The sequence below is a fragment of the Diprion similis genome, chromosome 2 (assembly GCF_021155765.1).
Source record: "Diprion similis isolate iyDipSimi1 chromosome 2, iyDipSimi1.1, whole genome shotgun sequence".
Taxonomy (NCBI): Eukaryota; Metazoa; Arthropoda; class Insecta; order Hymenoptera; family Diprionidae; genus Diprion; species Diprion similis.
The window spans coordinates 15276130-15300806 of NC_060106.1; the positions used below are offsets into that span (position 1 = coordinate 15276130).

Here is a 24677-nt window from a genome sequence, read left to right on the forward strand (position 1 = left end):
AGTCTTCAGTTCGGACGCCGCACAGCCTGTGATCTTACAGAACCTCCTCCGCACCAGTGAGTCCGCTGGGATTATGAATTGTTGAGAAGCTCACCCCCGTTTTCGTCGAGAGGATGTACGGGCGAAGCAAGGCCGCACTCTGCACCCTGGTACGTCAGCATTATTCCTTGAATCTGGACGACTTCGCCGGGAATTTAGTGTGCACCCTGAATGTGAACCAAGGTCAAAGTGTTCTCGCTGTTGCCCATGTAGTGCGGTTCGACGACTTAGCTCTACAAAAAAAATTTAGTGTTTTTTGTTTGTACGGTCAGTGCAGCTCTAATTGCGTTTTTTAATTTTTCGTTAGAGTCAATCATTCTAGGCTATAATTTTTTTCGTAGTCGGAATTGCTCTGGGAGTATATATTTGATCATTACGATTCGCGTGGCGTCGTGTGAGCATTGATAGTCCGAAGTAAAATAGAATTGAATAATATCGTGTGATTCGGGATTGTCGCAATCGGTAATTATCGTGTCGTTGTTAACTTTCGGTTACATCGCTGACGAGTTTATATACACAAAGACGTTGATTGAATTTAAAATTTTGCGCAAACAATTTCAAAACTAAAAAACACTCTCGCGAGTTATTTGGAAGCCAAGAGTATAACGGGTCGCTCGGTAGTTTGCGCACAAATCATTAGAAGAAGAAACTAGCGAATAACCTTCACTTGAGAGTAAATATTTGACATGCACGTTGCGCAAATGATCGAATCACCGTTCGACAGCCACGCGATATTCTCAATATAGTCACCAAACCACCAATGCGATGTATACTTAGAGGTAAATCGCGTACGCGAAGCACATATAATTGTTACTGTAAAAATTTCTCGTCTTTTCGAGGCTGCGGAGACCGCGACGTTTACACCAGACTTAAACTTAGCGATGAGACATCGATGCCGGCGCAAGAAACGTTTCCTCGGTAGGTAATAATCCGCGATCAAAGGCTCCTCGGAGTGCGAGCGGTAATGCAAAAATCATCGGACCTTTTCCTCCAAGGTGAACACGTCATTCAAGCAACACTTTCCATTGATCTTGGTTCTCAGTCATTGTTCCGGTACACTCAACTTCATTCATAACTTTATCCAGTGGATGCATAAGCGCTCGACTTCCGGCCATTCGATTTGATCGAAGGCGTTTCGGAAGAGGCGATATGACGTAGTAAAAAATTCCAGTTATTGTTTACGAGTTATCGAAATGTTAGGGATCATTTGATATTCTATTGAACAATTGTTAATGTCAATTGGCAAGGGTGATAGGCGATACAGGCCCTTGAAAACAGCCGTGACATGTTTCTGGTGTTACTTTCATTCTCAATTTGAGACAAAATCATCGCCACGTCATTAAGCTCAGCGCTTATAATCATTATACCTACGCTGCAAGCAATTCTCTGCATTTTTTATTCATGCTGATATCTACAGACAAATTCTGAAAAAACTCGACCTATGTTTTATAGCTATGTTGATGGACCTTATTTTTTCCGCCCCCCTCCCACACACACACACACACACACAAATCAACTTTAAATCGTTAAAAAAGAATTGCCTAAGTTTTCAAGATTCTTACCTCAACTCTGGATTTCGAGGGTGTGCAATTCGCCAAGATTGCATGATACGATGATCTGAATTTTTTCTCAGATAGTAGCACTAGTGACCACTAAAACCACGCAGTTATAGATTTTTTTGAACATTATTACTTTTGCAATAAACATATACCGAGAAAAAAAGTTTTTCCCATGTTAATTTCCACAAAAAACTTCGATCACAATGCGTACTATCTTAATCTGAAAAAATTAGGCAATTGTTTTTCAATCATTTGAAGTTGGTTTGAAGGGTGGGGCGGAAAAATTTCTCAGTGTTTTTCATCGACTCCGCGCTCCAGTATAATTAAATTCAAGTGTCAAGACCAAAAGGTTCCGCCCTGATTTTTACACGTGAATAATACAAGTACAACAATGCAAGGAATCAACCTTTCGAGGCGCCGCAATTTAATTGGCGTGCGAGGCTGGCCAGAGACAGGTTGTTTAATTTGTTCCGGTATTTGGCCACGTGGGTGCATCGAATGGCAGTGAGGCAAAATCCTCCGGTTACTCACTCTTGCAAGACTATCGTTTCCAGGCAGCATAGAGCGGCTGTTTATGCGCTGGTATTCAAATTCAGGCTTACTATTTGCACACGTAGGTACGCGTATAATGTATACACGCGTTGAAGAAGATTACGCGATCGTTTGGTCTCTAAGCCCCTTTCCAGCCTTCGTCACGATTACAATCCAAGGTTCGGAACCATTGCACCGTCAATCTCTTCCACTCCTTCCGCCATATCGGTCAATCTCTTGTTCCTGCGACGGCAGAGTGCGTTGAATGATCGAACCGATGGACACGGATTATCGTCGTTAAGTAATCGATTACCGTGCAGCAGTTGCATCGGCTGTAGTGTATACATCTGTAATTGTTACGATAATATTTTTCCAGCTGCATAAGACTCTCGCCTCGCGGAGAAAGTTTTTTTACTCTCAAGAAATGTAAGAGTATTCATTAATTTACGACTAACAATACGATTGTATGGGGATTCGTGATCAACCGGAGGAACCAATTCTGACGTGTTCATTTATCCAAAAACCGCGTCTCGGTCTTCAGATTTTTTCATCGATAATTCTCACTGCCACGACGACGAAAAATCGTCGATTACTCCTTGTCTGACTCCTGGAAAAAAGATTGGACACGATTCCCGCGGGTACAAAGAATTCCCCCCCGGGTTCGTCCGGGCTTCGAGTTGTAAAGTGTGTCAGAAGCCGTCTGTGATCCAAGAAGGCTCGAGCATCGGTCGTCGTCCGGACGCATCGCCGAGGGCGATATTGCCTGGTACACGTTATTTCGCAACTCTGTAAGAGAGACTTTCACTGAAGATGATGCTGCGACTAACGCGTTCAACCACGCTGCCCAGCCTCCGTCGCTTCGATGCTTCGGGCTATTCGGGAATCCTACGGTCGAATCCTACTTTTGTCCAGGACCAGTTAAATTTCGTTTATTCCGAAGAGGTCTCAGGGATTTTATTCAAAGTTTTCGTTCATACGTTGTGCGCCCTTGAATTGTGTTCCGAACCGTTTCGGCGACTCGAAAGCTTCTCTTCGTCGCGTTTTATAAGCTGGGAACAGATTTTCGTTCATTTCTTTTTTTTTTTATCCTGTTGCGAATTGGATTAGCAAACCGGATTTCAGCCCGAAGAATTACCGGGTTTTCACACCTTTCGGTTTAGACACGCGATGAGATTTATTTGCGGAATGATTACCGCATCATCTTTCTCCTCGTGTATTCTTATTTGGTACATAGCACGTGGAACCTGTTGGTCATACCGCCAGATTCATCGGTCAAGTTCTGAAGATCGTGTACGGCTCGATTTGAAGGCTGATGTATATTCTCATTCAATATTTTCATTCAAGACACTGATCGATGCCTGCGAGAAACGCGATAATGTTATACGAGTCGACGATTTGAATTCCTCGAGGCAAGCGTGAATCCTGGTCTCAAATCGTTATCGTCCACACGTATTGACGTGTGTCGAGAATGAAATGACGAATTTCGATCATCACCCACGTACGTAAAACGTGTTTCACCGCAACTTGCGTAACTCCGAGTCTTTCCTTCTTCCTTCTTCCTTCTTCTTGTTCATCTCGCGAGCTTCGGTTTTTCCGGAGATTAGATTCCGGGGAGGTGATCAAGTCCTGTGGGTGACGCGTCACATATGTTTACGCATCCTATAATGTATATCGAATTCCATGGCATCGAGAAAGAAGGGCTGTAGATTGAATCGGACAATTGGAATGGAACTCCCGTGAAAAGTTATCTCGAAAATTTCGACGAATCGTGAAATACGCCGGAAGAAACTTTTGTTTTGATTTTCAATTTAAAAGTTTTAATTTCGCACCCAACGTAGCGTACGTTGTGAAAATCACGTTCTTGCATTATCGGGTTCCCGTAGGAAGAGGAAGGGGAGTGCAGAGACGCGTCCCTGGCCTGGAAGTCTTCCTTCCAATACAATAAATTGAAACCTGATCGAAAGCCGAAGGTCCGATCAAGCCATTCCATCCACGGCTTCAGATTACTTCTTCGCCGATCTCTTCTCCCCGACTCCACTCTTCACCCTCAGCACCAATTAAATCTGCTTTCCATCCTTAATTCCCTCTTCCTTGACTCCAGGACTGCTGCTCAGGACATTTCTCTTGTCGCCTGGAGCTGGATTCGATGATTTTCGTAAGCTTTCCGAAAAATGTATTTACGTCACATGCGGGCATTCTGATTACGTTGTCCAAAACCTCCCTCCCACTTTCTTCATTCTCTTTTTCTTATTCTTTCCTTTGCGTAGTTCAATCGTAACTAATTGCAAGCTGGGTCAAATTAGCACATATATCTTATACCTATAGGTACGTGTTTCATCTTATTTTCAGTTCACTGTATTAATTTCCATTCGTATCCCCAGTCGATAAATTAAATCACCTTGTTCTATGGTCTGGCAAGAGCAGGGAACAATAAATATCCAATCTATCTCTCTCTATGTGTCTCTGCTTATTGCTTGGGAAATATGTCAATCGAGGAATCTGTGCCAAGGTGATTTGTCACCGCGTATTGCAAACTTCTTCGTATTATTGGAACAGCATGTGAATCGTGAGGGTGAATTAGGTGTCTTGGTTCGGCTCTTCGATCCTCACCCTTCACACATTTGGAATTGATACTAGCCGCTATTGGATAAATAGAAAATATAAAAAGAGCCGACAATATTCACCAACTGACAGATGTCAGAAGTACATTATTACATTTACTTTGGTGTAAAGGAGAGTCAAAAAGGAATTCGATAATAATCAATTGAAAGCCGTGTCATTTGCAGCGCCGTTTATTTTTTGTTTTTATTTTTTTTTGCACATTTCAGTTTGTCGAATCGAGTTTTCCAGAGACTAATATTGACGAGCTACTGTATCTCATTTTCTATGTTTCCAATTTGTTAAATTTCACTCAGACCGGCGTGTTGCAGAGGCTTAATAATCTGGCGCTAGATCATATATATTAATGTAAAATACCGCGGTGACTAATGTTCAAATGCCTTTGATTACCTGACTAATAGACTTGGCAATTAACGCTAGACGAATATCGAGATTTGGCTATTATGAAGCTAAAAAGGCTAATTTAGCAACCGGCAGACAGTCGATATATTTCACGAGTCTTTTGAGGACTTCTAAATGTTATAGCAGCTAAGTTTGAAAATACCAATTCTTTGCAGGCAGTTCTAACCAAATTAAAATTAAATTATGGCTTTTCGCTGTCAGCATAATATTACTATTGTAACAGCGAGCATCTTATACTCGGTTGTGTAAGTGTATGAAAGTACACGGTTCGCACATAAATTTATATTAACTTATGGAGCGTTCAGTACGCTAGCATCGATTATGGTATACAAGGTGTATATATATATATGACCTAGTTAAGTAATGAGGATGATACGAGATATTTCTATGTTATCTTACGGATTTAATCTCCTCAGCTTGTGGTTCGAATTTCTTGTATAAAAATATTGCCGCTAACGTGCTTGTACAGTCTGAAAAATTATCATGGTAATGAAATCGTTCGAATTCACAGCATTTGGATAGTGAATTGCTGGAATATATTAAGCGTTCCATAAACTTCACTGGCTGTCAAGTCAAGATGACGTTACGTCGACGCTGCAGATGTTGCATGGGGTGGCTGACTTTGCAATATCCGTCAAGAGAAGAAAGAAATGCGAAATATGAAAGAAATAATAATGATAGTAATGAAATAAAAGTGAAAAAAATTCATAGATCATTTTTATTATTTATCAAGCTGCACTACTGAATGCTTATATTCTACTGGTATTGTATGCATTGTACCTATTTACAATACGAACCATGCGCATAACACCACTGGCCGATAAAATGAATTTTGCAAAGCGTTCAAGTTTATTGTGTCGTTTCCAGGCCGAGTGAAAACCGCAGTATTTTCAAAGCGACAAGTAGACGGGAGCTGTCAGTGTTTTCTGTACAACTTTTATCCGATTTATCGTTAGCTAAGCGTTGAGAGGACATAACAGTTTGCAAGCAAAAAAATAAAAAACAGAATTGCCATTTAACGTAGCTTGGTTCAGAGTTTACAGCTCTTGTCGATCAAATTTCACACTCCATCGTGTCCTGGACTAAGAGTATGGCTAAAGAGGGTGAATTTTGATCAAGAAACAGCCCCGTTTTTAGGATCGCAATAAATTTCTGCTCATTTAAAGTCGGTAAATGAATTTTCTACAAATTGCTCGAGCTGGATTTAATACTCCTAGTTTCTTAATTAAAAATTGAAATTATGCACCGTCTGTAGGGTTTTTATGAGTTTGGAATAATGAGCCTGCCTTTTGTTGAAAAATATAATTAAAATATAAGTTCAGTTTCTATTTATTTCCAAAAAAATTCGTCCGAGAATACATGCATCATAAAAGTATCTAATTCGGGAAATCAACACAAAGGAGTGAAAAGCAAATCCGATTGAAATCGATCGTTGAGGTAGGATTTGTTTCGCATACAAAAATTCGCCTGAGGTATTCAGACTCCTTGTTTGATTTCGGTTCCAATAAGACGAAGAGCAAAATATCTATTAGAATGAACGCGAAGACATTGTCGCCGTTTTAAGGTCCACCCTACTCGGCTATGGAAGGTGGGTTAACGGATACAAACTCCTAACCCTGCAGGCCCATCTCATCTGTAATTAAGTCACCACATCTAGCTGGTTGAATTGTCTCTGGAAGGCAGAGCCTGTTGATAACCGCAACGAGACAGCTGGAGTTAGTAGAGCCATTATTTGTAGAGCACGATTTGATTGTCGGTGTAGACGCGGATTACTTCGAGACTTACGGCTTCGTCTAATTAGCGATCTCTGTAAGGATTGATCCCTTTAAATCATATCGCGTTCCACTTATCAATACTTTCGGCATGCGAATCCGCGAATTCCTGACACTTGCTGAGCTGCAGAGACGTCGCCTTAAAATGTCTGGGCTTCACTGCTTGGCGTTTTGGGCAATTTTTTTGTTTTTAGTACGGAACATTTTTCCTTCGGCGCTGATTCCAAGCAAAGTCGTTTAATTTTCAGTCCGTTTTGAATAAAGTTATTATATTATATAATATCATCGGTATTTGCGGACTAGGTGATTAGAATGTGATTAGTACGTATTTTGTAATACGTTACCTCGTTTTCGACAACTGCCTGGATTCACACTCCGAGAAAAAAATCAAGTGTAAAGAAAACATGGTTAGAAAAACGCATTACACGTCAAATTGTGATTACCTCCCAACCGTTTTTCTCGTTATAAAGTTTCGAATAACAGGTTGAAATCCGTAGTATGAGGTCAGTCTGATTCACCGCTAGGATGTGGATCCATGTCCACTTGTCGGTGAGTAAAACTCCTTATCTGCTGATTTGGCATGCACATATCGATGAGAAACGGGGCGGGAGAGAAAAAAAAAACATCGAGAAAGCAATGAGATTGGAAATAAATTTTAAAACTTTATTTGCGGTGCATATTTTTTCGCGGAAAATGGTATGAAAAAATTTATGTCATTTGAACAGAATTTTGAACCTAGGACGATACATGATTTATATTCTACAGCTTCTGTCAAGGTATTTCTTTACATCTGCCCCCAAAATTCATTGCATCTCATTTTAAACCGAGTCTCAATTGGAATCTTGACCTCAATCTAAACTCATAAGAAGTGGTAGAATCAATCTGAATATTATAAATACTGATCTGGATGTAATTACAATAAAAAAGTGAAAAATCAATTCGAGCCCCTTTTCATAATTTTTATTCAGTATAAATTGAATTTGAAAAATGTTATTATGGAAACCTTCTTGCAGAAAATACCGTGGACAATTTTTAGTCATGGTAATATAAATAATGCCCACGGTCGATAATATTTTCACGGTATATCGTGATCGGCTTTGGGGCATAAACTTAAAGTAAAGTGCCTCGACGAGTCAACCTTTGTATGTAAACGTAATACGGGAAACAAATCAGTCAAGTATATGTATAACGAGAGGCAAATTGGTGCAGAAAAAAAACCTACGATTAAAATCAGAAGTTTTACACTCACTATGCGCAAAAATATTTGTAGATACATTACACCTGCGTATATATAAAAAATTTCACCTGACTTTCGCCTTAGAAAGACGTCGCGTCATTTGACCTGGGTATAATGTACGTCTGTTGATACACAAAGTGGGCATATTATCAACTCCGCACAGTGTCAATCATCAAGAGGATATTAGCTCGGAGGTGTTGCTTTGATTAGCAGTTCGACGAAAGCAAAGGCGCGCATTGAGACGACTCGTTGGTTCACAGTTGACAAACAAATCGTACTGAGACCAGGGCAAGACGTGAGGTTCAAATTTACATCAATTTTAAATAATTTATTTGTCTCGCTTGAGCGAGTTTCTCTTTTCGAGTTTTCACTCTCGCGTCGCATAATGTATTTAGTGAAACGGGTGGAACGAGGAGCGTTTTTGGGACAAGCGCAAAACCGAAAGCCTCCAGCATCTCGAACCGGGGCGCGGAAGAATCTCAAGCTTGCCTTCTACTGCTCTGAAACGAGATATCTTTGGTACAGATTTCTTGACAGCTCCGCGTCTCGCCGTCACTTCGTATCCGTAGCACAATAGATATTATACTTGCACCTGGATTCGCCCACGCGTTCAGGTGAAAGTCGAATATTCCAAATATATGCATTACCTTGCACGGTACGAAGACATTGCGATACCTCGGCGGAAGTCAAGCTGCAAGATCAGGGCTTGCGAGAAGAAAATTGTTCGGACCGATGTGACGGAGACCAATGAGATCATTCGCGCCGCTCGTCATGTGGTTTGAAACTCGGAGTTAAACGCTTTTTAACCCCACTACGGGCTTCACCCCTTACTTTTTTCCCGGAGAACCTACGCAGACCTCAAATTACGGAGCGCAGGATCTTAAGGCCGGAAACCACGAAGCGGAAGCGTTAATAAAGCTAGCTTGGGGGTCTTGAACAGCTAATTTCATGCGTCTTCCGTCTTAAAAAACTAATTTCGGGGTTTTAACAAATAGAGATATACGTCATCATTGTTTACCCAAGATGAACCGGACCTCGAAACGACAAATATGAGTTTTTATTTCAATAAATCACTGAAAAGGTCAGGGTTATGCTAATTTTTTTATCCAATTTAGTTCTTCACCTCTCTCACCGCCTACGGTGAAGAAAATCAACCATGACACATACTTGCACAATCGACGCGACGGATGATTTTATTTTACGTTAGGTTTCGTCTCTTCGCGTTGACCGGATTGAGATGTGTCTATTTGAACGGAACGAACTGACACCTGCCAGTCCTTGAATGTAAAAGTTATAGCAGAGAGCGAGAGTGCTTTCGTTTTCATCCAAAACCAGTCTCACACCTGTTTTTCAGGTACTATGGGTGCCAGCCGGTCAAACATTAAATCCTTATCGCATCATTAATTAGTAACTATACATATTGAGCATTACGAAAACCCGTTGCGGTAATAAAATATAAAAAAATGGTTGCATTGGGTAATTTTAAATATAATTAGCAATCCAATTTGCTACTCTTGGATGTGATTGGATTCGTCGTCTTGACGATTTAACAATATATAACAATTACTCATGTGGACGTTACGTTTTCCCTTCTTTTATCCTTGTCTGTGGTTCATATTCTTCTGGTATATTCGGTTATTGTATCACTGCTGTGACCGACATAACTTAATTAAGTGCTTTGCCCACATCTTGCAGTATTTCTGAAGAAATGTAAGCCTCGAAGCCATGTGTTGGGTAGATACAATAAAAATAACTTGTCCAAACAACTAGTTACTAAGAATTACTCGCTTCTGGGTTGGCGCGTCGAGTAGGCACTTTATACGCTTCACGCTTCTCACGTTCAAAAGACGGCTTCGGCGAAACAAACATCTGTGCTCACCTTATTGGCTACAGTAGCCTGAGTTGTCTCGTGTTTTCACTGATCGCTAATAAAATCCCGACAATGAAAGAGAAATCGTAAACAGGCGAGACATCTTTACAGCTGAATTCAAAGGAACTTATTAAAAATATGCGGTGTTAATTTTTATAATTAAAGTTGTTTATTTAATTCACACCAGTTTTTGCTTTCTAACACTATCCAGAATTTGTAACCGGATTCGTAACCCGAGAACTTGTCTGGCCGCAAATTTTTCCCATCGATAATTGAATTTGTACTTTGCAAATAAGTTTCTCTTTCAATTACCTTCCGTATTTTCTGTTCAGCCGAGTCAGATATAACGATTTCCTGCGACTCGTTACAAACGTTAGCCATGTGCTTAGAATTTGACGTTTATAAGGCGACATGCAAATCCCTCGAGCACGGTTTTGTGCTTCGATTTCATGGGTAATTCATGCAAATTGTCTGGTTTAACGTGCACCATATGTTTTCGTACATCCGAAATCCCACGATCCACTGCTTGAATCTTCAGCGACAAATTCTGTGATATCCCCGAGGGTTCAAGGTATTTGTACAAGTATCCATTCCGTTTAGCTTTCGGAAGAAATATGTGTGTACTTAGTTAAAAGCAAGAAGAAATCTGTCTAGCAAATAATCATCGAGTCGGTACAATCGCTCCGGTATAAATAGATTCTGAAGAACACTGCGCGGTTTCGAAATTTATATAATCGACATCTAACCCGTTCAGCATACCTGTACTGTGTTAGTGATGAACGTAATAGTCAAATGGTCAACCTTACGGAACGTACCGTTAGATTTTTTCTCGCATAAACGCTGGTATGGGTACATCATTCACCTTTAAACCCAGAAATCATTAATAACAAACGTTCATCCTGTACAAGACGCTAAAGGTCGCTCGAGGCTGGGAAAAATATATTCATCCACTTTTTCAAGTCCAGGCTTTTTTTTTATTCAACCGTTTTTTTCTTCCCTTTGGTAGCTCGACAGCGAGACACGTCTATCGAGGTAGACAAATGACGTAATAATATTTGAGAATTTTGCAATTAGCCGGGAATTACTCGCCGGCAATTCACTGAGAATGTAATGAATGTGACACAAATGGCTCTTTTAACAAATCGCACACTCAACCATCCACGTACTTAAAGAATTTTTACATTTGATAATTTTATCGGTGATCAACGACTGGCTGACGTGCAAACTTGGAAGATCCTTGCGATGACAAATTTCAATTTTCATTTACCAACACCGTGAGACGCAACCTCGGTCTTTGTTGTCGAATTATGATTCTTGACCCATAGCCAAAACGCGTCTTGTCTCGTGGGCGGGACGGATTATCCTTTTACTTTTATGAAGGCCGGCACCATTTAAATTCGAGGCAATCGATGAGCTACAGCTGGTATGTATGTTACGACAAGACTCGATCATGAAGGAGGGGAGGACTTAGGGTCACCGTTACTGGGATACAAATCGTGTGCCAAACAATAATCCGCAAAAAATTCTTAAGAGCTTACACATCGACTCTTCTTTCTGATTCTGAGTTTAGGTCGGGGTTCACGGACCTTCTAAAATCCAACCTTAGTTTAGTCCTTGTGGTTACAAGTATCATAAGACAGAGGTTTTCAAGGCATACGAGTTATTGCCCATAAGTCAACAGAACTGTGCTAAAATTTTATTCATAGGTCAGATGAATTCCGCCATAAAACGACCGTGCGATCGATGATTTACGATTAGTGTGGTACACTGGGATGGGAGACACCTTTGAACACATGTACTTGATTAACGATACAAGTTACTCAAATACGTGGTATTGCTGATTAGACCAATATTTTGCGTCACTCTGTTGCAGCAACAGGTGTTAAGCACACACGACTACTCGTCTACATGGACGTGGGGGAAGATCATCATCCGATTATCGGGCACAGATACTGGGAAATCTAGACGTATTTTTGAATCGAACTATATCTTGCGATTTTACACCGATCATAGTCTTAGATTTGCAGTATTGCTGGATTAGCTAGGTATTCAAGGCTGTCATGGGCTTCAATGTTTGAAATGGAATTACAATAATTGGGTACCTGAGCCTCGCTATTGCATTTGCTTGTAGTCTGTAACTAGTCACTGTAATCAACTGTAAGACGGATTCGATCGAGAGGTAAATATTTATGAGACAAAGGTTAAAACGTGATATAAACAGCATAAACATGACCGATAGAGCGTCGGATGCTCGGAAAGACTTCATCGTCGCAGCTTGCGTATCCTGATTTTGTATACCGGCAGCATCTAAGACTTGAGCTTGCAACTAAGCGGCTCAGTATCAAGCGAAGTTCTCAATGTTAGATGTCATGATTCGTTACAGTCTGTGAGATGACGTGGTCTTTGCTGAAGATTTGGAAAGTTACGTAATTATCGCTGTTTCACCAATATCCCTGCCATTCAGCGAGAGTTAGGAAGCATCAAAAAGTATTACATATTCTAACCCACGTGTATTAGTCAAAATAACAATGTTTGAATAGATGTTGAAACGAGCCGCTGATCGTCAAAGTTATTAGCTTTAATTGCTACGTATTCGATCACAAATTGAACATCTACGAAAAACGAGATTAATTTAACGATCGAAATTTCTTGGTGGAATATTTTGATTCTGTCCATTTCACTTTACAGCTACAAGCAGATCAGCCTTCTCGCGATATAGCTATATATTTTATTTTATCCCGAAAAAATCTTGGCTTTGACTTACGGAACGATTATCAACTCAAAGTGCGATCTGTCAAACGCACGCACAGTTAATCTGCGGAAGAACTCCTCTAAGCATGCATCTTTTTTTTCAAACTTACATTTAGCACTCACTTACATGTATGACACAAAATATCCGCTTACAAGAGCGGCTAGTTTGGAGGAATAACTAATTTCAGTACCTATAAGGTTATATTGACGTTCTCAATTGAGAATTTTTATTAGTTTCATTCACTGGGTGGTTCTTCGTTACTTGTGAAACATGGCTTCATCTAATCTTACGTAAAACTCATAGTAGTGGACTCTGCGCAACCGTTACAAAATTTGGAAGAAAGCTTGTCAAAACAAACCTACGGCATGGAGAAGACGTCTGCTACAAGCTGAGCTAACGTTAACGGTATTCATTCGTTTTTGCAGGTGATAGCAGCGCTCGTTCTGCAAATCACTCAGGCACAGACAGGCTCGGAAGGAGAGGAACTCGTATACGACATTAGTGACACGCAGAAAACACAATACTTGAACCAGAATTTTGATACGAGTAAGTATCCGTTTAAGCAGCTAATCATCACAGGTCCATTGTATTCGCGTTGCACTAAATGTTCCGCTATTCGCCACACTCGGTAATACTCTCAAATTTCAGGTGCTTACAATTACGGATATGAGGTATCGCCAGACGGTCAATTTCATCACGAAGTACACGGTCCTGATGGCGTGACTTACGGATGTTACGGGTACGTCAACCCGTTCGGACAATTGACGGCAACATTTTATCTAAGCGACGGTTGGGGATACCGTATCGTACGCCCTGGTGACAATGTGGAGCTTTTCCTTCACAAACACGAACACCACGAAAATCACGAACACAGTGACCACGACGACGATGGGCAGGATCATGAAGATCATCACAATCATGATCACCATGGCATCCTGACGGCGTGGAAAGATCTATATTTCCCTCCGGTTTGTGGCCAATTTGAAGGCATAGATAACAGACCCACCACATTCCCACCCGGACGGCCGACGATACCAAACAGTAAGTGCCCTGAATACACGATGTAAAACAATGGAATATTTGAATTCTGGTGAATGATGTGTACTTTGAATTTTTTGAAATAATAGCGCCGACACAAGGTGGTAATGGGGAATCATCTAATCCCGTCGGATTTCCTGCCAGGCCCGGCTACCCTGGCACACCCGGTACACCTGGTACCCCTGGCTATCCGGGGATCCCAGCTCAACCTGGATATCCCGGTATGCGACACTATTGAAACTAATTTCTGTAACTGTTCATAAGTTTTTTCTAGTGCGTTTGTTTTTAAAAATAACTATGTCGAAGTATAATTTCAACAGAACACATGACTATCAGAGGCTTGATTATTGTTTTGTTTCGAATTTCTATGTAACTTGTCAAACTCCAAAGAAAAGATAGTAAATGAAGTTTCCAGTATGTTGAATAACGTTTGTTCCTAGTGAAAAATCCCAGGAAACTTTTGTGGAATTGTCCAAATGGATACAGTTATTTGACAGATGAGGACAATCAGTTCAACTACAAACTCTTGTGGTTTGAAAAAATGACTTTGTCATATAATAATGTGGAACATAACCTACATCGTGCGTGTGACTAATGAACTGGGGGTGTGGGTTAGGGTGTAATACCATCGTTAGGGTTCAATGCTCATATGCGTGCTCGTGTACTACGCAGGCATGGCTATCGTTATATTTGTTGCACCGGGTATCCCTCGATCGCAGCGAGGCTAGCAGCTTGGCACGTTTGGAGGCCCACATCCAAACCCACAGTTGCAAGACGTGCCAGTGTCAGTGCGGCTTTGTAAAATGAAACTCAATAATCAGAATTGCATCAGAAAACTTCGAAGAAAAAACATGAAAATCTAACAGTCATGAGATATAACTTCCCACGGAATATTTATACAGAATCAACAAGTAATCCGAGTGGAAAAGCGAAGGCTAACAAGTATTCCGTGTTATTTTCTAACAAGATGATGATATGTAATTGGCATTGACCAAATTTTAGGTCCTCCGTTGCAATAGTTCTTACGTTAGTGAACTTACGTTTCACTTTCGTTGCATGAATTGGGATCAGTATAGTTGTTTCAACTACTCTGAAGCATGTTAGTAGCCTCTCCAAACATTATCGGTTTCTATAACTGAACGCCCGAGAGTGACGGGTTCTGTTGAACTGCCGAAAATACTTTGGTAGTGATTCTAGGACAATGGAGCATGTTTAAATTGAGAAAGTTTTTTCCAACTGTATAGGAACACCAGCAAGGCCTGGAACCCCAGGAACACCAGCGATTCCTGCCCAGCCCGGCTACCCCGGCACACCCGGTAGACCTGGAACTCCAGGAACACCCGCAATTCCCGCCCAACCCGGCTACCCAGGTACACCCGGAAGGCCCGGAACTCCGGGAACACCAGCGATTCCGGCTCAACCCGGCTACCCAGGCACACCCGGAAGGCCCGGAACTCCAGGAACACCCGCGATTCCAGCTCAACCCGGCTACCCAGGCACACCAGGAAGACCTGGAACTCCGGGAACACCAGCTATTCCTGCCCAACCCGGCTACCCAGGTACACCCGGAAGGCCCGGAACTCCGGGAACACCAGCAATTCCTGCCCAACCCGGCTACCCAGGCACACCCGGAAGACCCGGAACTCCAGGAACACCAGCGATACCGGCCCAACCCGGCTACCCAGGTACACCCGGAAGGCCCGGTACTCCTGGTACTCCGGCAATCCCAGCTCAGCCCGGCTACCCAGGCACACCCGGAAGGCCCGGAACTCCAGGAACACCAGCGATACCGGCCCAACCCGGCTACCCAGGTACACCCGGAAGGCCCGGAACTCCGGGAACACCAGCAATTCCTGCCCAACCCGGCTACCCAGGCACACCCGGAAGGCCCGGTACTCCTGGTACTCCGGCAATCCCAGCTCAGCCCGGCTACCCAGGCACACCCGGAAGGCCCGGAACTCCAGGAACACCCGCGATTCCGGCTCAACCCGGCTACCCAGGAACACCCGGAAGGCCCGGTACTCCTGGTACTCCGGCAATCCCAGCTCAGCCCGGCTACCCAGGCACACCCGGAAGGCCCGGAACTCCGGGAACACCAGCAATTCCTGCCCAACCCGGCTACCCAGGCACACCCGGAAGGCCCGGTACTCCTGGTACTCCGGCAATCCCAGCTCAGCCCGGCTACCCAGGCACACCCGGAAGGCCCGGAACTCCAGGAACACCCGCGATTCCGGCTCAACCCGGCTACCCAGGAACACCCGGAAGGCCCGGTACTCCTGGTACTCCGGCAATCCCAGCTCAGCCCGGCTACCCAGGCACACCCGGAAGGCCCGGAACTCCGGGAACACCAGCAATTCCTGCCCAACCCGGCTACCCAGGCACACCCGGAAGGCCCGGTACTCCTGGTACTCCGGCAATCCCAGCTCAGCCCGGCTACCCAGGCACACCCGGAAGGCCCGGTACTCCTGGTACTCCGGCAATCCCAGCTCAGCCCGGCTACCCAGGCACACCCGGAAGGCCCGGAACTCCAGGAACACCCGCGATTCCGGCTCAACCCGGCTACCCAGGCACACCAGGAAGACCTGGAACTCCAGGAACACCCGCGATTCCAGCTCAACCCGGCTACCCAGGCACACCCGGAAGGCCCGGAACTCCGGGAACACCAGCAATTCCTGCCCAGCCCGGCTACCCAGGAACACCCGGAAGGCCCGGTACTCCTGGTACTCCGGCAATCCCAGCTCAGCCCGGCTACCCAGGCACACCCGGAAGGCCCGGAACTCCGGGAACACCAGCAATTCCTGCCCAGCCCGGCTACCCAGGAACACCCGGAAGGCCCGGTACTCCTGGTACTCCGGCAATCCCAGCTCAGCCCGGCTACCCAGGCACACCCGGAAGGCCCGGAACTCCGGGAACACCAGCAATTCCTGCCCAACCCGGCTACCCAGGCACACCCGGAAGGCCCGGTACTCCTGGTACTCCGGCAATCCCAGCTCAGCCCGGCTACCCAGGCACACCCGGAAGGCCCGGTACTCCTGGTACTCCGGCAATCCCAGCTCAGCCCGGCTACCCAGGCACACCCGGAAGGCCCGGAACTCCAGGAACACCCGCGATTCCGGCTCAACCCGGCTACCCAGGCACACCAGGAAGACCTGGAACTCCAGGAACACCCGCGATTCCAGCTCAACCCGGCTACCCAGGCACACCCGGAAGGCCCGGAACTCCGGGAACACCAGCAATTCCTGCCCAACCCGGCTACCCAGGAACACCCGGAAGGCCCGGAACTCCAGGAACACCCGCGATTCCAGCTCAACCTGGCTACCCAGGCACACCCGGAAGGCCCGGAACTCCGGGAACACCAGCAATTCCTGCCCAGCCCGGCTACCCAGGAACACCCGGAAGGCCCGGTACTCCTGGTACTCCGGCAATCCCAGCTCAGCCCGGCTACCCAGGAACACCCGGAAGGCCCGGAACTCCAGGAACCCCCGCGATTCCGGCTCAACCCGGCTACCCAGGCACACCCGGAAGGCCCGGAACTCCGGGAACACCAGCAATTCCCGCCCAGCCCGGCTACCCAGGAACACCCGAAAGGCCCGGTACTCCTGGTACTCCGGCAATCCCAGCTCAGCCCGGCTACCCAGGCACACCCGGAAGGCCCGGAACTCCGGGAACACCAGCAATTCCTGCCCAACCCGGCTACCCAGGAACACCCGGAAGGCCCGGTATTCCTGGTACTCCGGCAATCCCAGCTCAGCCCGGCTACCCAGGCACACCCGGAAGGCCCGGAACTCCGGGAACACCAGCAATTCCTGCCCAGCCCGGCTACCCAGGAACACCCGGAAGGCCCGGTACTCCTGGTACTCCGGCAATCCCAGCTCAGCCCGGCTACCCAGGCACACCCGGAAGGCCCGGAACTCCGGGAACACCAGCAATTCCTGCCCAGCCCGGCTACCCAGGAACACCCGGAAGGCCCGGTACTCCTGGTACTCCGGCAATCCCAGCTCAGCCCGGCTACCCAGGCACACCCGGAAGGCCCGGAACTCCGGGAACACCAGCAATTCCTGCCCAACCCGGCTACCCAGGCACACCCGGAAGGCCCGGTACTCCTGGTACTCCGGCAATCCCAGCTCAGCCCGGCTACCCAGGCACACCCGGAAGGCCCGGTACTCCTGGTACTCCGGCAATCCCAGCTCAGCCCGGCTACCCAGGCACACCCGGAAGGCCCGGAACTCCAGGAACACCCGCGATTCCGGCTCAACCCGGCTACCCAGGCACACCAGGAAGACCTGGAACTCCAGGAACACCCGCGATTCCAGCTCAACCCGGCTACCCAGGCACACCCGGAAGGCCCGGAACTCCGGGAACACCAGCAATTCCTGCCCAACCCGGCTACCCAGGAACACCCGGAAGGCCCGGAACTCCAGGAACACCCGCGATTCCAGCTCAACCTGGCTACCCAGGCACACCCGGAAGGCCCGGAACTCCGGGAACACCAGCAATTCCTGCCCAGCCCGGCTACCCAGGAACACCCGGAAGGCCCGGTACTCCTGGTACTCCGGCAATCCCAGCTCAGCCCGGCTACCCAGGAACACCCGGAAGGCCCGGAACTCCAGGAACCCCCGCGATTCCGGCTCAACCCGGCTACCCAGGCACACCCGGAAGGCCCGGAACTCCGGGAACACCAGCAATTCCCGCCCAGCCCGGCTACCCAGGAACACCCGAAAGGCCCGGTACTCCTGGTACTCCGGCAATCCCAGCTCAGCCCGGCTACCCAGGCACACCCGGAAGGCCCGGAACTCCGGGAACACCAGCAATTCCTGCCCAACCCGGCTACCCAGGAACACCCGGAAGGCCCGGTATTCCTGGTACTCCGGCAATCCCAGCTCAGCCCGGCTACCCAGGCACACCCGGAAGGCCCGGAACTCCGGGAACACCAGCAATTCCTGCCCAACCCGGCTACCCAGGAACACCCGGAAGGCCCGGAACTCCAGGAACACCCGCGATTCCAGCTCAACCTGGCTACCCAGGCACACCCGGAAGGCCCGGAACTCCGGGAACACCAGCAATTCCTGCCCAACCCGGCTACCCAGGAACACCCGGAAGGCCCGGTACTCCTGGTACTCCGGCAATCCCAGCTCAGCCCGGCTACCCAGGCACACCCGGAAGGCCCGGAACTCCGGGAACACCAGCAATTCCTGCCCAACCCGGCTACCCAGGAACACCCGGAAGGCCCGGTACTCCTGGTACTCCGGCAATCCCAGCTCAGCCCGGCTACCCAGGAACACCCGGAAGGCCCGGAACTCCAGGAACCCCCGCGATTCCGGCTCAACCCGGCTACCCAGGCACACCCGGAAGGCCCGGAACTCCGGGAACACCAGCAATTCCTGCCCAGCCCGGCTACCCAGGAACACCCGGAAGGCCCGGTACTCCTGGTACTCCGGCAATCCCAGCTCAGCCCGGCTACCCAGGCACACCCGGAAGGCCCGGAACTCCGGGAACACCAGCAATTCCTGCCCAACCCGGCTACCCAGGAACACCCGGAAGGCCCGGTACTCCTGGTACTCCGGCAATCCCAGCTCAGCCCGGCTACCCAGGCACACCCGGAAGGCCCGGAACTCCGGGAACACCAGCAACTCCTGCCCAACCCGGCTACCCAGGAACACCCGGAAGGCCCGGAACTCCAGGAACACCCGCGATTCCAGCTCAACCTGGCTACCCAGGCACACCCGGAAGGCCCGGAACTCCGGGAACACCAGCAATTCCTGCCCAACCCGGCTACCCAGGAACACCCGGAAGGCCCGGTACTCCTGGTACTCCGGCAATCCCAGCTCAGCCCGGCTACCCAGGCACACCCGGAAGGCCCGGAACTCCGGGAACACCAGCAATTCCTGCCCAACCCGGCTACCCAGGAACACCCGGAAGGCCCGGTACTCCTGGTACTCCGGCAATCCCAGCTCAACCTGGTTACCCCGGCACACCCGGAAGGCCCGGAACTCCTGGTACTCCAGCAATTCCAGCTCAACCTGGTTACCCCGGCACACCCGGTACACCCGGTACTCCTGGTACTCCGGCAATTCCAGCTCAACCCGGCTATCCAGGCACACCTGGAAGGCCCGGAACTCCGGGAACACCAGCGATTCCAGCTCAACCCGGTTACCCCGGCACGCCCGGTATACCCGGTACTCCTGGTACTCCGGCAATTCCTGCCCAACCCGGATACCCAGGCACACCCGGAAGGCCCGGTACTCCTGGTACTCCGGCAATCCCAGCTCAACCTGGTTACCCCGGTACACCCGGAAGGCCCGGAACTCCTGGTACTCCAGCAATTCCAGCTCAACCTGGTTACCCCGGCACACCCGGAAGACCCGGAATTCCGGGAACACCAGCGATTCCGGCTCAACCTGGTTACCCCGGCACACCCGGTACACCCGGTACTCCTGGTACTCCAGCGATTCCGGCTCAACCTGGTTACCCAGGCACGCCCGGAAGGCCTGGTACTCCTGGTACTCCGGCAATCCCAGCTCAACCCGGTTACCCCGGCACACCCGGTAGACCCGGCACTCCTGGTACTCCAGCAATTCCAGCTCAACCTGGTTACCCAGGCACGCCCGGAAGGCCTGGTACTCCTGGTACTCCGGCAATCCCAGCTCAACCTGGCTACCCCGGCACACCTGGAAGGCCCGGAACTCCGGGAACACCAGCGATACCAGCCCAACCTGGTTACCCCGGCACCCCCGGTCGACCCGGCACTCCTGGTACCCCAGCAATTCCAGCTCAACCTGGTTACCCAGGCACGCCCGGAAGGCCTGGTACTCCTGGTACTCCGGCAATCCCAGCTCAACCCGGTTACCCCGGCACACCCGGTAGACCCGGCACTCCTGGTACTCCAGCAATTCCAGCTCAACCTGGTTACCCAGGCACGCCCGGAAGGCCTGGTACTCCTGGTACTCCGGCAATCCCAGCTCAACCTGGCTACCCCGGCACACCTGGAAGGCCCGGAACTCCGGGAACACCAGCGATACCAGCCCAACCTGGTTACCCCGGCACCCCCGGTCGACCCGGCACTCCTGGTACCCCAGCAATTCCAGCTCAACCTGGTTACCCAGGCACGCCCGGAAGGCCCGGAACTCCAGGAACACCAGCAATTCCAGCTCAACCTGGTTACCCCGGCACACCCGGTAGACCCGGCACTCCTGGTACTCCAGCAATTCCAGCCCAACCTGGTTACCCTGGCACACCCGGAAGGCCCGGAACTCCGGGAACACCAGCAATTCCAGCTCAACCTGGCTACCCCGGCACACCCGGTAGACCCGGTACTCCTGGTACTCCGGCAATTCCAGCTCAACCCGGGTACCCCGGCACCCCCGGAAGGCCCGGAACTCCGGGAACACCAGCGATTCCAGCTCAACCTGGCTACCCCGGCACACCCGGTAGACCCGGTACTCCTGGTACTCCGGCAATTCCAGCTCAACCCGGGTACCCCGGCACCCCCGGGAGGCCCGGCACTCCTGGTACTCCTGCAATCCCAGCACAACCTGGATATCCAGGTATGCGAAATAGTTGGAACTCATTCTGGTAACCTTTAAGAAAGTTTCTGTCACTGCTTTTGTTTGCAAAATCAACAATGCCGGAGTGTAGTTTCAACAGAACACGTGACCATCTCAGGCTGCTCCACTGTTATATTTTGGAATCGATTGTAACTTGTCAAACTTAACAAACAAAAGATCGCGAATAACGTTGTTTAAACGTTCGAATAACTCAAGTTCCCTATGGAAACTTACATGAAACTTTTGTGCAATTGTCAAAATTAACACAATTTCTTGACAAATTAGAACCGTTGGTTCAACTACAAACTCCTGTACTTTGAAAACAAGTTGTCCGATGAATGAAGTCAACTATCAGAATGTGTAGAAGGTTTCTTCCATTAGTATGTAACTGTTGGAAGTAACGTGTTTCACCTGTACGCGACGGATTTCGACAATAATCGGCAAAGTTCAGTAGAGCTTGGGATGGAACCGTTGAGCCTTTCGATTCATCCGAGAACATTCGTTGAGTGCCGGGCGGGTTGTAAGAGCAGCTTTGTGAAATGAACCTCAACAATTAGAGTTACATCGGAAAAATTCTAAGAAAAGAATAGGAAAATCTCACAATCATTATGTGTTATGGCAAAGAGGAACATTAATACCGTGTTATCTTCCAACACGATAATAATACACTCGTACGTACAATTAACATTTGATAAATGTTAGGTCCTCGATTGTAACAGTTATTACGTTGAGGATTTGATGTTTGAATTTTGTTGAATCGACGACTTCTTGGTTGTTTTATCAACTGTAAATGCCTGTTATCAACCTGTCCTAAAGTGAAAAAATATTTCCAGTAAAGGTCCAAGAGTAATGGATTCTGTTAAACTGACAGAGATATCTTGGTACACTTTCTTCCGAAAGTGGAACATGTTGAAATTAACAGAGTTTGTTTCAATTGTGCAGGGACACCCGGAAGGCCTGGAACTCCCGGAACACCAGCGATTCCCGCTCAACCCGGATACCCTGGCAGTCCTGGTCAGTGAAATCTGCAAGTTGTTGCATGCCGCAACGCGTATCTTCGGTTTTATGTGACGCCTAGTAATCGATTATGTATGTTCTAGGTTATCCTGGTTACCCTGGCTATCCTGGTTATCCCGGCTATCCACAGCCCGGTTATCCCGGTTACCCCGGTTATCCTGGCTATCCAGAGCCAGGTACACAACCAGAACCTGGGTATCCTGGGTATCCTGGTTACCCTGGGGCACCAGACGGTCCGATTGGCGGAATAGGGCCTGGAGGACCTGAAGGCGGTATTGGCGGCGACGGTGGTGTTGGGGGTGACGGTGGTGTTGGCGGCGAAGGTGGCGTCGGGCCCGACGGTCCCGATGGTCCTTGGCCAACTGGTCCCCCAGGACCAGACGGTCCATGGCCTGGTGATCCAGACTATGTTCCTCGAGCGAAACCTACGGCGCGTCCATCGTATTTTAACAAACAGAGCACACCATACACTCCAATCACGGCCGGATCTTTTATTGAACCGAAATTCCCGGGTTACAAAAAACTCACAACTGATTCCATATTCAATTCTTCAACTGAGCAGTTTAGCCACACAAATGGGAACTCTGAAGGTACAAAGAAAACAACCAGTATAAGCCAAGGCTTGATCGAAAAATTTAAGCAATCAAATCAATTGCCAGAACTAGGCCATACCAAACCTCAGGGGCAACCTGACAAAGGTCAATTTAATTATGCCAAACAAAGCTCCAACGAGCTCATCAGTAACTTTGAGAAAACCAATAATTTACAGACGCAGCAGGTCAAACCAGGATTCCAAATTCCGCCGAACAGAGTCAATGAAGGTAGACCAGTTGGTCGTCCAGTGCAGCCTGAATTATCTGGGAATCCAGTGAACGGGCAATTCATACAGCATCAAGACAGCCGTGTACAACTCAACGAATATCAAATAGCCGACGGCAACATAGAGACAAACGGTAAACCCGGTACATCTAAACCAGAAGCTTATCAATTTGACTTTCGGCGGAAGCAAGGCCTGTACTCTGAAAAAAATAATTATGAGACAAACAAACAGTTTGAACAGAAACAGATTGACACACTCTTTACGAAGCCCATAGGTCAACCAGATAAAGAGCAAACTGAACTAGCTCCCATTTCTGGTAGACCAGGCAAAAAAATGAAGCTTGACAAACTTGAACAGCTCCAAACATCTGACAAAACAAATCCTGATACTCAATCGATCCAGCCAGCTGCTCCCACATCCTCAACGCCGTTTGAGCGAGATCCTACTATCGGAGCCATCGGCGTGCAACCGCCCCGCTCTCAACAAAGTAAACCAGTTTCACTCTCCATAGGACCAGATCCACAAGCCTGCCCTTGCTATCTAGTCGAACCTAATACAACTTCGTCATTGACGACGACTAGCACTACGCCAACTCCTCTAATCGGCCAACTAGGCTTTATACCTGTTGTCTTCGTCCCATTCTGTCCTGGTGAAAAAGCAGACAGCGAAAAAATGAAGTCAATATTTCCGACTGCCGTCCCAGTTCCGTATCCTTGTGACATATGTGGTCCGCATGAGGCAAAGATAACGACACAGTACCTTGACTTGAATCAGCTTGGTAGTCTCGAGCATCTAAAAGAGGCTCTGAACCAGACGAAACTTGGACTCTTGAATATCCCTATCGACAGGCGCATTCTCAGACGAAAGGTTAAGAGAAGGAAAATAGAATGATAATTTAAACTAGAAGGTATTGTTTTTCTTTTTGTACAACATGAAGTAGAGTTCATTGAGTAAATAAATCAAAGGCTGGTTGACGTGGAAATGGTAAGAGTGCCCGTCCGTTAGCTGCAGGACAGCTGATGAATGGCCAAGTAGAGGTTTTTGGTGCCGGGGCTATTTTCTTTATCTGACTATCGGAGCAAGGATTTACGTGCCTTTCAGCTCACCATTTCTCCGTAAATCAACGCCTAAAATTAACGTTCTTCGTGAGGACCATGTTGTATTCTTCAAAGTAAGTTAGTGCTTACCATTTGACCATGTAAAATAAACGAATTAGCTATCTCTGCTGCACCCCGTATATAATGGACGTCAGATCGTTAAGTAATTTTATAATACCATTTATCCAATATTAATGTATGTATGTATATCGCGTTCCTGAACGTGAGGACGAATGAGAAACGTTTATAAATAAATGATACATTTTTTGAATGCACAATTGGATCTGGGCTTCAACTCCTGTTGTGAAGGTATTTAAAATTTTTGGCTCAGTGAGACGAGACTGTACCTTGTAATCGCGTGGTAAGACGAATCATGCGCC

General features: G+C 47.5%; 1 protein-coding gene across 1 annotated transcript; it reads left to right on the top strand.

The window, feature by feature from the left end:
• Window positions 1-24575, top strand: LOC124415945 (collagen alpha-2(IV) chain-like). Its single transcript, XM_046896700.1, has 6 exons — window positions 1-149; window positions 13207-13327; window positions 13430-13822; window positions 13909-13995; window positions 15298-21300; window positions 22464-24575. Exons 1-6 carry the CDS (start codon window positions 114-116, stop codon window positions 24089-24091), a joined length of 8268 nt encoding a protein of 2755 aa, XP_046752656.1. The 5' UTR covers window positions 1-113; the 3' UTR covers window positions 24092-24575.
• Window positions 24576-24677: the final 102 nt, after the last annotated feature.